Source organism: Gymnogyps californianus, chromosome 6 (assembly GCF_018139145.2).
Source record: "Gymnogyps californianus isolate 813 chromosome 6, ASM1813914v2, whole genome shotgun sequence".
In the NCBI taxonomy this organism is placed as follows: Eukaryota; Metazoa; Chordata; class Aves; order Accipitriformes; family Cathartidae; genus Gymnogyps; species Gymnogyps californianus.
The window spans coordinates 18053855-18070067 of NC_059476.1; the positions used below are offsets into that span (position 1 = coordinate 18053855).

The 16213-nt window shown below is 39.5% G+C and overlaps 1 protein-coding gene across 1 annotated transcript; it reads right to left on the reverse strand.

The window, feature by feature from the left end:
- Positions 1-260: 260 nt before the first annotated feature.
- Positions 261-8315, reverse strand: ZNF518A (zinc finger protein 518A). The gene is made up of 2 exons (XM_050899394.1): positions 8271-8315; positions 261-5803 (listed from the first exon to the last, which is right to left on the reverse strand). The coding sequence occupies exon 2, from the start codon at positions 5683-5685 to the stop codon at positions 1030-1032; it is 4656 nt and encodes a 1551-aa protein (XP_050755351.1). The 5' UTR covers positions 5686-5803; positions 8271-8315; the 3' UTR covers positions 261-1029.
- Between the last annotated feature and the right edge of the window lie 7898 nt (positions 8316-16213).

Here is a 16213-nt window from a genome sequence, read left to right on the forward strand (position 1 = left end):
ACAATGCAGTTACAGGCCTGAAACGGTGCTTTGCACTTCACCATATCCTGGCCTTCCTATAGGGTTTGTGGCACAGTATAAAACAAAATAGAAATATTTTCTATAAATGCTCACAATCATATTCTGCAAACACAAGTTGTAGCAAATTTAATAGTGACAGAGTCAATACAGATTAGGAATGTTCACCATTCTTAAACACCATATACATTATGAATATATATACTGTATATTTGCAACTGATTCCATTCTCAGGCTCACCGTATTAACACAATCGTAACATGTTTTATTAATTTATATGAAAAATACTTCACTAAGAAAGTAGACAAACTGCACAGAAATAGTACAAGTGTCATGTGCATAGCAATATAGCTTAAAGCATTCACATATGGCTTTGTTTAAATGAAACTATTGGGGAAATGGCCCTATATGGACCTATGGTTACACAGTTGACATAATGTAAACTGCTTCACATCTTTTAGGCACTTGCTAACAATAGTGTTCAATCCCTGAAAAACAAAATCAAGAGCTAACAAGTGAAAATAACAAAAATCCCAGGATACCAGCTGTGTGTAGTTGAAAAAATTTTAAAAATTGGTTTTAGTAGTGCATGCACAGAACTAAAAAATGGGGGGGGGATAATTTCTGTGCAAGAATTATACCAAATAACTGAAAAGTATAAAAATATTTACATGTTTAGGTTTTTTTAAATATGTACAGAACAATAGCCCTGAAGACTCATTCTATAGAATAAAAATATAGGACATGATAGTAGTAACAAAAAATAATATATATTTTTATGGAATTGTATTTGCAGTTAGGTACAAGTTATCTAAACCACAAAGCTCCTTGATCTATCTCAAAGCTTGTGGCAATAGAGAATCTGTTCTTCCTTTTAAAACACAAGCACTTTGCATCATGTTTAAACCTCAGTTACAATACTGAAATACAAAAAAAATGACTTGTGTATCCTAATTCAATCGATTCTCTTTTTAAAAAACTGTTAAGTTTTATTTTCTTCACTGGTCATCATTATATTAATGAATTCCAATCTCGAGTAGCCTCCATTAAATGCCTCTGTCCATGTCCTACCCAATTATCCTGATTGTCAAATATTCTACCGCAAAACCAGCAGCTAAACTTAGCTTTCAAGGTATTATCAGAGGTAGTTTTCACAATCTGATAATTGTTTTTGCTAGTCTTTTTCAGTGTCAATTTTAAGACAAATCTTTCTTTTACAGGGCTAATAGGTTTTATTGTCCTGTGCCTCTTTTGAGAAAGATCATCAGTAGTTACATCCAAAGGATTGCAGAAGGCTGGCTGCAGAAGCGCTTCGATAGTTCTTTTTGACAATGAAACCTTAAGAACATGTCCCTTAAATTTAGCAATGGTTTTCATTACATTTACAACTTCTGGAACATCTGCATCAGGATGGTTAAGCACAACAACTGGTTGATTTCTCCGAGGGCATTTTACAAGCTGTTTAGAATTAAAAGGAAGTAATTTCAAAGTCCTCACAGTTTCTTTTGATGCCCTTGGTTTGTAAGGGCCACCTGATTCACTAACAACTTCAGCTTGATTCTTTTCCTTACACTTTCTGTGCAACATTACTTTCTTTCTTGGAGGTTCTGGGCAATTATCCTTACTTTTCCGTTTGAAATTCTTGTTTCTTTGCACACCCACAGTTTCTGAACTTTTAGACCCAGTTTGTTTTAAACGAGGTTTTACTTTTGCGGTTTTGTTTCGTGTGCTCCACGCGGACTTCTGACTACCAAAGTTATTCCTGTTGTTAGCAGTTATTACTTGCGCACTCTCAACAGAACCTTTTTGCAACTGTGTCCCTGCAGACATAGTAGAATAAACAGGTTCTACAGGAGGAACACAACATGCTGGATTAGAGCTTGCCAAAGAGGCATTTGCTGGCATTAACCTACCTGGTAAGATTAAGGCATCATTAGAAGCAAGATTAGTTTGTTTCTGTGCTAGTGCAGGAGTAAGGGACTGCAAGTTATCCAACTGTAGTGAGGGCACTGAGTTGCTTACTGACTGAGTGGTATCAGCCAGTGTATCTGAAGTAGAAGTCTTAATTTTCAGCAAAAGTTTTTGTTGCATGGCTCCAGTTTTCTTTGGTTGACAATTTTGATAATGAGCATTATCCTGAAAAACAGTATGTTTATGAACTACAGGCTTGTTTGGTGTCATACATTTCAGAAAAACTGCCTGCTGTCCATCAGGCAAAAGTGCATAAACACGTTGTTTCTGTTTAATTTCCTGTTGTTTTACTGACTCCAAGGAACCAAAGACAGCATCCTGATGCTCTGATAACACCTTCACAGAAGAAATTCCTTTCACGGATGACTCTGATGAGTTTGTAATTACAAGAGGTCCTTTGAATGGCATGCTATTCAATGAGTCACTTGCTGTACTACATGCTCTCCTATCATAGGAACTTCTTGCACTTCTGAAACTGTCATTTTTCCCCTCCACTTTTGAAGCTGGTATGGTTATTTTACCATATTCTCTGGATGCAACTCTCCCTAAAACCTGAGAACTATCACTAGGGACATTTGCAACTGTTCCAATTGCCCCGCTAAAAGTCAAAATCATTCCAGGTCCTTTATTTAAAACAAAAGATGCAGGTACACCTTTAGTCACATGCCCATCTGACGAACTCGTTGACGGAAGAGATTTTCCTGAAACCACCTGTAGTCCAGGCTGGTTAGCAAGGTGCAAAGGAACAAAAAATCCTGATGGAGGGGACTGAACTAAAAGGGTTTTCTTCTGTTCCTGAAGAACTGGTGAAAAGCTGCTAGGATTCTGGGTTGTAGACAGTATTTTATCTTTTACTAACTGCTGTGTTATGATTGCATCTGTATGAGTTTTTAGCAACGTACCAACACCTGGAGTTCTGGATAATTTATCCATTCCCTGTGAATCAAATGGTATTCTGGGTGTCTGTCTTTCTCTCCCACAATGTGTACCTTCATTTGTGCTACATCTTGTGTTCAACTCTCTCTTATATAAATGAAAGCCTACATTAGAAGGAGGCCTCTGAAAACCACATGCAGTTGCAGAGCTTTTTAAATGCGTAAAGGCTTTATTCCCTGTCTCATGACCAGAAAGCAGCTTGTCAGAATGAAGTTTTACACAGTTATTTGACTTGCTGTGGGATTCTTGCTGAGTAGTTCCTTTCACTTTTAACACATCTTGCAGTAACTGGTTTATTTCAGGCGATAAATAATTAGCTGCCTGTTCACTCTGCAATGAGAAAACAGATGTGATTTTAGGCATTAAGACTGAGTTAACACAATCAGAGGTGTTTTCTTGGAATTTCTCAGCTACGTTCTCAAAGCCTTGATGTATGTTAGCGTCCAAATACTGCTGGCCTTTATGCTGGTCCTCCATAAAACACTCGCTGTCAACAACACATTTAGATTGGCTTTTAGAAGACACAGAGTTATTCTTAGTGTTTATGTGTCCATAAGTTTTATTGATATTTGATTGGGCTGATACAACTTTCTCTGGTTTAAAGCCTTTTATCGACGCTGAATATGAAGATGCAGATTCACTTCTCCTACTGTTTTGAAAAGAAACTGTTTTGCTAGATATAAATTCTCTGTATCTGTCATCTGTTGACATCCAAATGCTACATGGATTATCCGAAGTGTCCATTTTGGAATAGTTGTGAAAAGACAGCAACCCTTCATTAGAAGAATCCACTGAAGTTGAATAATAAAGATTATTAGTTCCGTTACTATTATTCAAGCCACCATTTTGTATTTTCAGTTCAGGAAAGAATGGCATTTTCATAGGGTCATAGTGAAGTGTATTTGTAATAGTGGGTGGTAATACCTGAGGATGACTTGGAGGACTATAGCTTCCCCACGAGATATTACTTCGAGTTCCAACTTTTGTCACCTCATCACATGGAGGTACAGTTGAGCCCAACTTCATTGGCAAATAATTCGAACTTTTTCCTACAGCTACATTAGAAGGTGCTACAGTTTGAGAAACACTCCTACCATACAATAAGGAGTTATTTTGTTTTTCCACTTTTGTTTTTCCTGAATGAGAAGCAGAACAAGAAAATGGAGGGGAGGTTAACGGGTGAACAGAATTGTTCTTTAAGGTTGACTGATCAGTTACATGTGGTATAGCACCTGAAGACAAGCCACAGGGATCAGCAGTCTGCAGCAAAGAAGTTGTAGAACCATCTTTAATAGGATCAGCTTTCTGACCCAACAAATGTACGTTTTGCTTACTTGTAGGTAATAATTTTATAACAATATGTTGTTTTCCATCTACCATTTTAAATCCCATAAATTTAGCACTGTAATTTGCTGGAACAGATATTTTATTGTTTTTGACCATCAATACCGTTGGCCCATGAACAGCATTTTTCAATAATCCCAGGCCGTAACTTGTTCCATCATCTGCTTTACTGTATTGTGCAGTAGTAGCAGAGAGCATTCCACCTGTGAAATTATGCTTTTCTGTATATATAATTTGATCTTTTTCTTCATTTGCTTCCACATCTCTCATACACTGGTTCAGCTCCTCAGCTTTTGTTTGAATTTTATTCACACTTCTTAGCACTTGTGCATTTTTTTCTCCAGTTTTGTCACTTCCACTGCTTATTTTTTTCCGTCTCCAGAGTGCTTTTTTCGATGCTCCCATTTTATACCTTCTTAACACAAGTTTCAGTCCTGCTGGAGTCTTCACTATTCTTTTTTCACATTTATCCTTTTCCAGTTTTTCTTTTGCATATAAGTGGTCTCTATGCAAAGCTATGATGTGTTTTAAAAGATAATCTTTCCGTGGTGTGCTGTAACTGCAGTATTGACAACCAAAAGGAAACATACTGGTATGAACAAGAAGATGTTTCTGGAACTCCTCTTTTGTAAAGCTTACGTGATGGCATTTCCCACATTTATATGGAATCTCATTATGTCTGTGAATGTGCTGAACAAATGTGCCCACATCCTGGGTAGAAAACCCACATTTTTCACATTGAAAGTGACCATTTACACAATGCTTTGATGTGAAGTGTTTTGTCAAATCCAACAAAGTGTACGTATGCTCATCATTACAGAGCTCACATTTTACTAAAGTGCTACGATGGGTGCGCCTATGCTGTTTAAATGACTGAAAGTCATTAGCTGAGAAGTTACACATCTCACAAGGATACAAAGGCAACTCGCCATAGTGTAACAGCTGAAAATGTTTCTGTAGATCATTTGGGCTGTATCTAATGTTATCCTTGCACTTCGTACAAGTGAAATTCAGTATCTTTGCTGTAGTTTTCAACCCTTCTTCAAATTGCACTTCTGGTTTATTTTGCAAGTGGCTTCCCTCTGAACAATTGGGATTGCTTCCATTTATTTTCTCTAAACTTAAGGACTTCCTTGCAGTTTGCTGTTTACACTGAAAGAGTTTTCTAAATCTATCAACTTCGTGTTTCATTAATACTTCATTTGGAATGTTCACCTTGGGTAAATCAATTTTCACATTTTTTAGTTCGTAAGAGAGACTGACATCTAAAATTGCTGGTTGAGTCGTCATACTTAAAGGACCATTCACCAGTGCTTTTTCCAAAGTAGTATCTGTAGAAAAATTCTTCGCAGCATTGTGTTTTAACGAATTAATTTGCTTTTTATCACAAAACAACTGTTCCTTTTGAGATGGCATGATTTTAGGTTTTCCTTTTCTTTAAGTAAATTCTTGAGATTAGTCTTAATTCCTGCAGCAAACAAGACTACTGCGCCGAGTTATTCTCAAGGTTCTAGAACTTCTCCATTTTATTTTCCTGAAATTAGAAAACAAACAAAGCAAATATTACTTTTAAAACTAATGCAATTAGAACACTCATTACAATTCATTAATAAATACATGCCAATCTTGGAAGTTGTTGATTTTTACAATAGCATTTGAGAGAAAAAAAGGATAAGGCAAAAAAATGAGACACTACACTGCAACCTTTTTTTTGTTTGTTTATGTTGGGGGTTGTTTGTTGGTTTGTTGTTTGGGTTTTTTTCCCACAAAATATACATAAATTTTGAAAAATAAGCTTTAAAGAACAACATCTACTGAAAGATGAAAACATTGAAATTCCATGCCATCCAATTTTCGTTTTCTCCCACCAGGACAGCCTGTAAGCATGAGACATCCCAAGAGCTGCTTTTTAAAATGAAGCTAGCATTTATTACTTATTCAGGATTTCAAGCAAATATAAACACAGTACCTCCGCCGTGACATGGATCACTAACTGAACCTAGCTGAAGTACTAAAAACAAGCCAAATTCAGCAGGAGTTGATATTTTTATTACTCAAGTCTGCTACTCTATTAGTAGCTAACTATTGTGCTTAAAAAGAAAAGAAAAAAATCAAAATCTGACAAAATATCTACCTCATTAATGGAGACATTACCTTTATCAACACCAAAAAACCCACCACACTCATCTACAATGAGTTTTTCGCATGCCTACTTTTAGTATCACACAAGTCTGAAGTAGTCAACAGAAAAAAGTTAACCCTGGTTTCTCACCATATGTTCCTGGGTATAGGTTAATCTTTTCAGAACAAGTGCATGACTGACAACAGTACTCCTGTATGGATTAAGAGGCTCAAATAGGTATGGTCAACATCAGCGTCTTGCTACAGACTTAATGTCAGTGTTTCCATAACAGGCTGCGCTGACAATTTACAGCAGCTCAAGTCTATGCTCGAACAACACTCCCACATGTCAACATAAAGTCATCAAAAATGGAATAGCAGCGAAAATAACTTGGATTTTGCAAAGTGAAACTGAAAAGGAAGAAGAACTGTTTCTTCACTGGTATATAACACTTTACTAAAAACTTGTTCCATAGTACAAGTCACAGCATCACCTTCTTCTTTACTAGCAAAAGTTAGTAAAGTGTTAGCTGAAATCTGATCAGCAGCTCTCCACTATTCTCCTGCCCACCCTGAAGCAACACAGACTTGGAACTCACTAGATCATCCTATTTATTCACATTCAAACTGAAAGAATGATCACATCCTCTCCATCATTGTGATGGAGTGCAAGAGCTGCTTCTAGAGCTCCAGGCAATCATAAGCATCACCACTAAGGTCTTCCAAATATTTTCCCACAGTCCTGTGGGAAGGACGTATCTAGTATTAGACATGTAAATACCTGACAAAGAAAATGGAGACTGAAAAATTTCAAAGGCCATGTTCATGTATCACATAGCAAGAAAAGCAAAACACTTTTTTTTTTTTTAAGCATATGCTTTATTGCATTCCTTTAGAAGAGATATTAGCATTTCTGCACAATTCTTGAAAGTAATAAGCAAAACAGACTTTGACATTTTATTCAGACTCCAATATCATATAAATTCAATTAACTGCATCCTTCAGCTATGAGACCTGCAAGATTTTAACTATACATCTGACATTCAAAAAACCAAAAAACCCTACAAACCACAGACACATACACACACACTCCCTCCTTGGGAGTGTTTCCAAACTAAAACACTTTAGGTACAGGATTTTTTTTTTTTTTTTTAAACTCAATGATACTTTTCCTATCTTCCACACAGGAGATTAATATATGGGATATTACTCTACTTTGAGCCTTCAGAAGAGAACAACTCATCTATATTACACTCCATTTTCACCAAGAGTACTGTATTATAATGCTTTCTCTTGTCAATGATAAACCCCTGATTTGAACAGGAGCAAGCTGAACTCCCACATAAGAATAAGTAACTAAAAATGACTTGGACTTGTTAGCTTGAAGAACTTTTTCAATATACAGATGCAACGCATGAAGATTACAGGTTGCATGATACAATACATCATCCTCATGGTAGCTGCCTATCATTCAGATTAAAATGTTATACTGTCAAATACTGAAACCTGAAATATGTGTGCAATTAACACTATAAAAATCAGAGGTGGATAAAGTATGCTGCAGAGAACAAGCTTCAGGCTTTTAACATGGGGCCAGTGTGGTCCTCAACTGGGCAACATTTCACTAACTGGATAAAACATTTATGTTTGGCAAAGAGTCTCAGTTGGGTGTATTCAAACCTGATTTGAGATCTCCTTTAACTAATTAACCACACAAATTACAATTTACCTTTGTTATTATTGGGTAGCATGCACTATTGACAAGCACCTGCAGCATGACAAATAAAAATATTTACTAGAAACAACCAACTAGTAAAAAAAAAAAAAAAAATTGTGAGGGATCTTTAAATGTACATTACCAAAGAAGAAGTCAGACTTACACATTAAGAAAAGACTTGACTTCAGTTCTTCAACAGCCTTTTTAACATTTTTCCACACACACAGAAGAGGTAAATATGTAAGACTCAGAAAAGGCCACAGTCAGGAGGAATACTAAAAAAAGGTCTGGGAACAAAAGGAAAGGTATTTTAAAAGGTGTAAATACAAGCATAACTGAAAGAATAAGCTGAAAAGCACACATTCTTCACAATTTTACATTATATGCATTTTTAATACATTGAAGACAGAAAAACTGTAAATACGTACTATGTTCTTTCCCAAAGAACACCATCAAATACAATACAAATTCTAAATTAATGAGTGGGATTAAAAATCACTAGCAAACTCCTCCTAACAAGGTCTATTTTAACCTTGGCTTTGTCACTACATCTCAGGCATTCGTAACTGGTAAGCATAAATACATGATAACTTAAAAACAAGACAGAAAGAAGTAACTGCTACCTCAGTCCATCAAATTTTAACTTGAACTCAAAAGACACTTCAGTAAAAATTGTAATAAATTCTACAGCAAAGCCCTAATCATAATTTTCTAGAAAGTTTTGCAAAAGCCTTAGAGGAAAGTAGAATAGTACATTCACAATATTTGAAACAAGTAGATTATAAAGCAGATATAATGAATACAAACCCTGAAAATACATAAGCATGCGCCACAGTTAACTCTCACGAAAAAAAAAAACCAAACACAAAAAAAACCCCACTAAGCACAAGCATAAGTCACCACTTGAGGCTCTAAGCCTCAATATTCTTCCCCCAAAAATGCTCTAATATGTCAGTATTTTGTTTAAAAAAAGTACACATGGACAAAAAAGTTTTAGCTATATACTTTAATCTAGTGAGAAATGACAGATAGGAGCAAGACACTCCTAAGTTAGGTACCTTTTACAGTTTTTCCTTTTAGAACAAAAAAACCAGAAATTCAAAATACGTTTCCAGACAGGTATTTTCAAGATTTTTGTAAAAATTGTTTACACTCATTTAAATTTTACTAAAAAAACCCCTACGCTAAAGTATTTTCCATGCTTGGTCCCATTCTACGTGCGTCTGCAAATTTAGAGTGGTGCCTTCATCTCTACAAAGATCTGGACACATGCAGGAACTTACAGAACTAGATCTTCAGGAACCCATAGAGCTAGAGCTTCTGGCAGTCAGATACAATCTATCTGACACAGCAAAACGCTGCTTTTGTAAAAATAAAATATAAAATAAAAATAAGTTACCAAATCACTCTCAAAGCTAACAAACACAAACACAGACGCCCATGCTACACAGCAAACTTGCCATTCACGAAAACAGCAGCTCAACGCTCCAGCGATACACGGCCACCGCCAACGTACCTGCAAACAACCACTTTCTCAGCCCACACTTGCGATGTCGGGGGGACGCTCCCCGTCTCCCCGCTCGGGGCTGCCGGCGCCGCCGTTAACGAGCAGCGGTCCCACAGGGCGCTGCCGGGGCTCGCCGAGGAGCAGGGCCAGGGGGCCGGCTGTCCCCCCGTCCCCGGCACGAGGAGGCAGGGAAGAGCAGGGATGAACACGAAACGGTCGGTGACGCCGGCCCGGCGGGGGAGCCCCCGGGGCTGCCACCGCCTCAGGGCCGCGCCGCGGGCTCCACCCGATCGCGGCAGCAGCGCCGGGCGCTCCCCGAAATCGGGGTGGGGGCAAGTGGGGCGCCTCCCCTCCCCAGCTCCTCCGTGGGAGCCACCTGGCTCCTCGGGCAGCCCCGGCGGGCAGCGCTGCCCCCGCCCCGCCGGGCCGCCCGTCGCGGGGCGCCCGCACGGCCCCGGGGGGCACCGCGCTGCCCGCGACGCCTCGCCTGGCCCCGGGTAGCCCGGCGGAGGGATACGGCGCCACAAACGGCCCCGGCGCCAGCCATGAGGCATTCTTGCCCGCTCCCCGCCGCGGCCGGGCGCTGCCCGCGGTCCCCGGCCGCTCCGCCGCCAGGCCCGGCCGCCCCACGAACTTCCCGCGCCCGGAGGGGGCGGGGGGCGCGGACTACTTAACGGCTCAGCCCTACCACGGGGCGGCTTCCTGCTCCTGCGCGGCTCCCTGCCCCTCCGCGGCTCGCGCCTCCTGCCCGCTCCTCTCCGCCGCAGCCTGCGCCGGGCCGCCCCCTCCCGCACCGCACGCGGACCCCCCCCCCCTTCCCCGCCCGGCGCGCCTCGCGGAGTTACCTCGCCCCTCTCCCGAGTCCGGCGAGCCGCTGTTGGCGGCCATAACAGTTTCCATCCGGGGACTGTGGGGCTGCGAGCCCGGCGGTGGGGGCGGCCGCGGCGGAGGGATACGCGTTCACCTGCGGAGACGGACGGCGGCCGACGAGGCCCAGGGCGGGGGAGTGCTCGGGGTGGGGGGAGGGGTGGGGCGCCGCCGCCCCCCGGCGGGACGGGCGGCTCCCCCGCGGGGCCGGCCCCCGGTGTGGGCGAGGCGGCGGCACCGACAGCCCCCGCTGCCTTCCTCCTCCTCCTCCTCCTCCTCCTCCTCCTCGGATGTGGCCGCGGGGGTTGGGGGCACCCCTTCCCCGGGGCCGCCGCGGCCTGGCGCCGGCCGAAGGCCTACTGCTGGAGGGCCCCGCCGTGCGGCCCCGGTGGGCCTTGGCCACATGCCACGGCCATAGGTACAGCCTGGCCGCACGGCCCATCGTTACCTTTCAATGGTTTTGTGCTTCCCTCTGCCCAAGGGTGTGTGCGGTTAATGGCACTGGGCAGGGAGAGCTGATGCCCCATCGTAAAACAGCCAGAAGGAAAGGCCTTTGCCTAGGCTGTTTGTGGTCCACCCTAGACAAGGATTTGCTGAGCTGTGGAGACACAATATATAGGGGGTATCTGTAGAAGATGGCAGCAATGAAAGCATTGAGAACATTATATGTAGATTAGATTGGCTGATGTGTTTTCATATGCTCAACACAAAAAGCTGAAAATCGCTACAAATTAAATGTTTGCCTTGTTAGAGACACAATATCATTGCTGCTTAGAAGAGGGATAAACTACACTTGTTAGTAGTAGCATGCTCTTTACATTTGTGCTAAGTTTTAATGCACGTGGAAGACCACAAAAAGTAAGATCACCGAAGAGTATGAAGGCACTTGTGAAGTAGGAAATTCAGGTGTACCATGGCCAAAAAAGGGCAAACGCCCATGGCAGAAATAGACTGTAAAGATGAATTGTGAATGAAGAGGTCACTGAAAAGGAAAGCCTCTCTCCCCTTACGAAATAGCATTCAAAAATCAAAAGCAAAGAGGAGAAAGTTTTAGGTTCCCAAAGGAAAAAGCTTAAACTAACTCATGAGCAATTTAACTGAGCAATTCAGCTAAATTTTTCTCCAGAAACCTTGTCACATCTTACTAGTTGCAACAAAGTTTAAAAAATACACTTTTTACTCATTAAATTTGAGAACAAGGAGGAATGTTGCTGTCTTTGAGTGTGTATGTGCATGTAAGAAGGATCCATTAAGCATGAACATATTTTTAATTCCTTGTTCAAACTGACATCATTTATTTCCCTTGTGTCCTGGACTGTAAAAGAAAATGAATAGAAGCCATTTTGGTGTGGGTTTTTTGGCCCTAAAGAATATCTTCGGGAATAGAATTACATCATTGATGGTTCTACTACACCCAAATGAAACAATCATCTGTGCCAAAAGCAAGCGGAGAAATATACTGGTTTGCATGCAAATCTTCGAATTCTTCTTCTGGCTCCTAATTCATTACATTTTTCTAAATGCTCAGAAGTGGAGATTGTACATACGTACCCATAGTGTTTTGGAGGATCTGAAAACTAACTACAACTGAAGAAAAAAAAACAGAAACAGCGTAGTTCTGGCTGCAGCCCTAAGGTCAGAAAAGATAACGGAAAAAAATTATCCATGAAAATCATGAGTCTAACAAGCAGCTACAGTATCAAATTTGTGTTAAGAATGCTAGTATTCCTTATCTGAAATTAAGATCTACATCATATTGTCAACTATTCATCCCAACAAATTTGTATATAAAGATAGAAACAAATATTTTATCTGTATTTTATCACTTCATAATTCAAATTTAGAACACATATGGATGTCAAGCACAAGAGAGAAAAAGAAAACCTGTGAGATAACACCAACAAGAGAAAGAAAGAAGAAAGGCTAACGTTTAATTTATCATATACATTGAGATTCTTTGTAGCACAGGAGGAATCCAAAAATATGACATCAAATCACATGATTCTAAAAATAAATTTGTATTGGGATTTAGATTTGTACAGGAATATATGGAAAAAGAAAGGTGGCAATTTGATCAAAAACTACAACAATGGGCAAACCCACCAAAAAGATTGACATTATACAGTAGCTTGTCCCAGAATTCATGAAAGACCTCTTTAGTCATGAGAGTCAGCATCCGCAAAAATGCTCCCCAAAATTTCTAAGTAATAGTCTATGACCTTCACATTTTGCAGGAGTACTAGGAACCCCTTATAAACGATGACATGAGAGGCTGCCTCAAAGATCTTTTTGAATCCACGCACTCACCACTGAAGAGAGGACCAATGAATGCAACAACTGCCATCCTACCACACTCAGAGTAGAAACTAAACCGAAAGCCATCAAGGAAACCCAGGTAAGACCAAAGTCTTCTCAAGTGGTTCAGAAGCGAGTGCACAGAACTGGGGAACACACGCATTTTCTGAGTATCCTAATGCTGGTAGTTGAACCTCATGTGGCATCAGGCATGAATTGTGACGGAGCGCATGAATACAAACTTAGCTATTTTTAAGTACTTTTGTGTTATCCTTAGAATATGATTTCTTTAAAGTGGCATCACGCACTGTTCTATTTCAAGGATCAATGAATGCTGCAGGAGGACTAGAATATCTTTGTATTCTTTTTCCTGAAGATAGAGATCACACATGATGCATCTGGATAGACACAATATGTACACATCATTGTTCAATTCCCAAATTCTTAAAAATCAAGGACTGAATCCACATAATACTCCAGTCCTTCATTCTTTTTCAGAAGATAAATTGAATTTGGTCCACTTTACTATGTGAGATCCTGTGAAAAAGATGTTCAACTGCAAGACAGTCTATGTTCTGTGAAACATGAGATATCCCACAGCAGTTTTTACTTTTCACCCCAAAAAATTGCTGTGATATCTGCAGTCAGTTTTTTTTCCTGAGCATTGACTATTGTCTCCAGAAACATATGTAAGCTTTGTAGCATTTTGGAAGCTTTAAAGGTATTTGTACTGTCCCAGTGTGCATTACATCACATTATCCTGTGCATCTGAAATAGCAAACAATGACAGGACTTCTCATTACATATGTCATTAGCGTTAGTCTGTTGTAAATTGGTAGGGCAATTAGGTGCAAATAAGTAGCCTTCATAATGCGATTTTTATTATTGTTGCTATTAGTTCTGTATATGTGATGTTTTAAAATTGAATAATCAATGCTTTCTTCAAATACATGGGTGTGTCTCAACAGGAGTACTGCATCCCTGGTTTCATTTAGATATCGAGCTTATTTATGGATGGCGGGGTGGATTGGATCAATTTATTGCATAATCTGCTGGACTATCAGAAATTACTTATATCAGAAATTAATGTACACCATATAATTGGGACTGACTTAAGGATTTCCTCAGAAATACTCTGAAAAAAAAAAAGATATTTCAATTTTCAAAAGTCTATGCTAAGGCAAATACCAAGCACGAATGACCGAACGAAGCTGAGGAACTCTTCATTTTTTAAAGAAAACCACTTCTTTTTAATGCGAAGTTGCACAGTTTGGAGCTTTTTGTAAGCAGATCAGTATGGAAATGATAGATTTGAAAAATGAACTCAAAAGGCCCTACCAAAAAGCTTTTATGTAAGAATACATCAGTAAAAAAGAATAATACAGAAAGTCAAGTTAGCACCTTTAATGAGTGAACTGGTATGGAACAGAATAGAATAGATGTATTTTCTTTGAACCCTCCATTTATACTATGTTGTTTATCTGTAAGATTACACTTTCTATTTACAGGTCATTACAAGAATTTGAAACACCATCTAGCAGTAAGATTACTCAGGCTTTTTGTTGGTGTCACAACAGATCTTTTCTGACTCCTATGAACCATATATTCTTAAAAGAAATAGCAGAGGCATCTCAATTCTTTTTTGCTTTTAGTTCAAAGACTGTCCTCCTAGGCAGTTTGCCTACCAAGGCTAAGTAAGGTCTGTCAATTCCTAAACATAATTTTCCTTCATCTAAGTATGTTTAGTCCCTGGTTTCTTCCTCCATGGATTTCCAGCCTCTGCTACCTGTGACATTGCCCACCCAGTTGTACCACAAAGACAGACATATTTTTCTACATACTTCTCATGAACATATTCAGAACTTGGTGTCTTCTGGAAAAACAGATAATCATTTGAGCTGTTCTGGCAATACTGTAGTATTCCTACAGTAGTAGCTGTAGCTTCTAAGCAGTACATCAGAATATGGTTTATAATCTCATTACAGACAAGCCAGGAAAGAAATATCAATTAATTACAAAGTATATATTTAATAAATATATTAAATGCTGAAATAGACAAATGCATGAGATTAAGTTTTACTTACTGTTACTAAAATCACAAAGTGATTCAGAATTTTATCTGCTATAAATAAGGAATGATTTAGCCTACATCATAAGAAAAATATCAGAAACAGGAACTCTTTCAGAAAATCTGTACAGCCAATAGATGAGCAAGGTATAAACACAAGCACTCAGAAGATCAAACCACAGGAGAAAACCAAAATGAATTATTTGCATCTGTAAGAACAGACTTGTGGAGGTTTCTGCATTAGAACTCTTCTTTATGGAATATGTGTGAAAGACTGTCTTAAATTGACTCAAGATGTCAGTAGAAAAGGTTATAGAACAACAAATAGGTAGCAAAATCAGTAAGACTGGAGCCAGGAGTTCTGATGGAATAAAGAATGAAATGGCTGCACGATTATGTCTGAGGTGTAACTTTTCACTCAAAACTGATGTGGTGCCAAAAGAATAGAAGATGGCATATGGGACCCAATTTTTTTACAGGATTTGTGAGATGAATCAAAGAGCTATTAACTAATAAGTCTCATGTCCATACAGAGCGAACTGATAGAAACTCTAAAGAAAGCATAGAATACATGAATATATGGATTTATTGTATAGTATTTTGGAATTTAAAGTTGATTTTCTTGGAAGTTACCAGAAGGTCCCACAAAATTCTCTGTTAAGGCCTGCGCTGCTCAGTATATTCATGGGGCAGAAGGGTGAAATAGCACCATGCCGAAGTTTGATGATGACAATAACTTTTTCAAGTCACAATTTTTGTGCAAAGAGCTGTAGGCAGTGCTCATGGTGCTGAAGAACTGGGCAATAAACTAGAAGATGAAATTCAGTACAATATCAGGAAAAGCAATAGTAATTTTGTATAGAAAATGATGGGCTCCAAAATGGCCAATACCACCCAGAAAAAGTATCTGTGAGATGTGATAGACATTGGTATGAAAACAGTGTCTGTATGCTCAGTAATAATCGTAAAAGCAAATAGAATGTTAAGAACGAGTAGAAAAGCAGTGGAGAACAAAACAGTAAACATCACAGTGCTGCTACATAAATCCTTGCTATAGATGTATCTTCCACACTGTATTCAGTTCTGGCTTCCCTTTCTCACTCTGGATATCACAAAACCAGGAGGGTTACAAAGTAGGAACCCAAATGCATGGAATCACTTTAGTACAAGAATGAAGAAACTCGGACTTTTCAGCCATGAGAAGGGATAGCTTAAGAGCCGATACAATAGAAGTGATATGAAGGAGGTAAGCAAAGGATGACTGCTCACCATTTCTTACAGTAAAGGAATTAGAGGGCATAAAATTAAGTTATCAAGAGGCTAGTTTAAAACAAATAAATGGGGTGCTATGTGCAATTAAATGTTAAGT

Excerpts from the sequence above, each read along its gene's own strand:
- ZNF518A (XM_050899394.1), bottom strand. The coding sequence starts at position 5,685 with ATGCCATCTCAAAAGGAACAGTTGTTTTGTGATAAAAAGCAAATTAAT.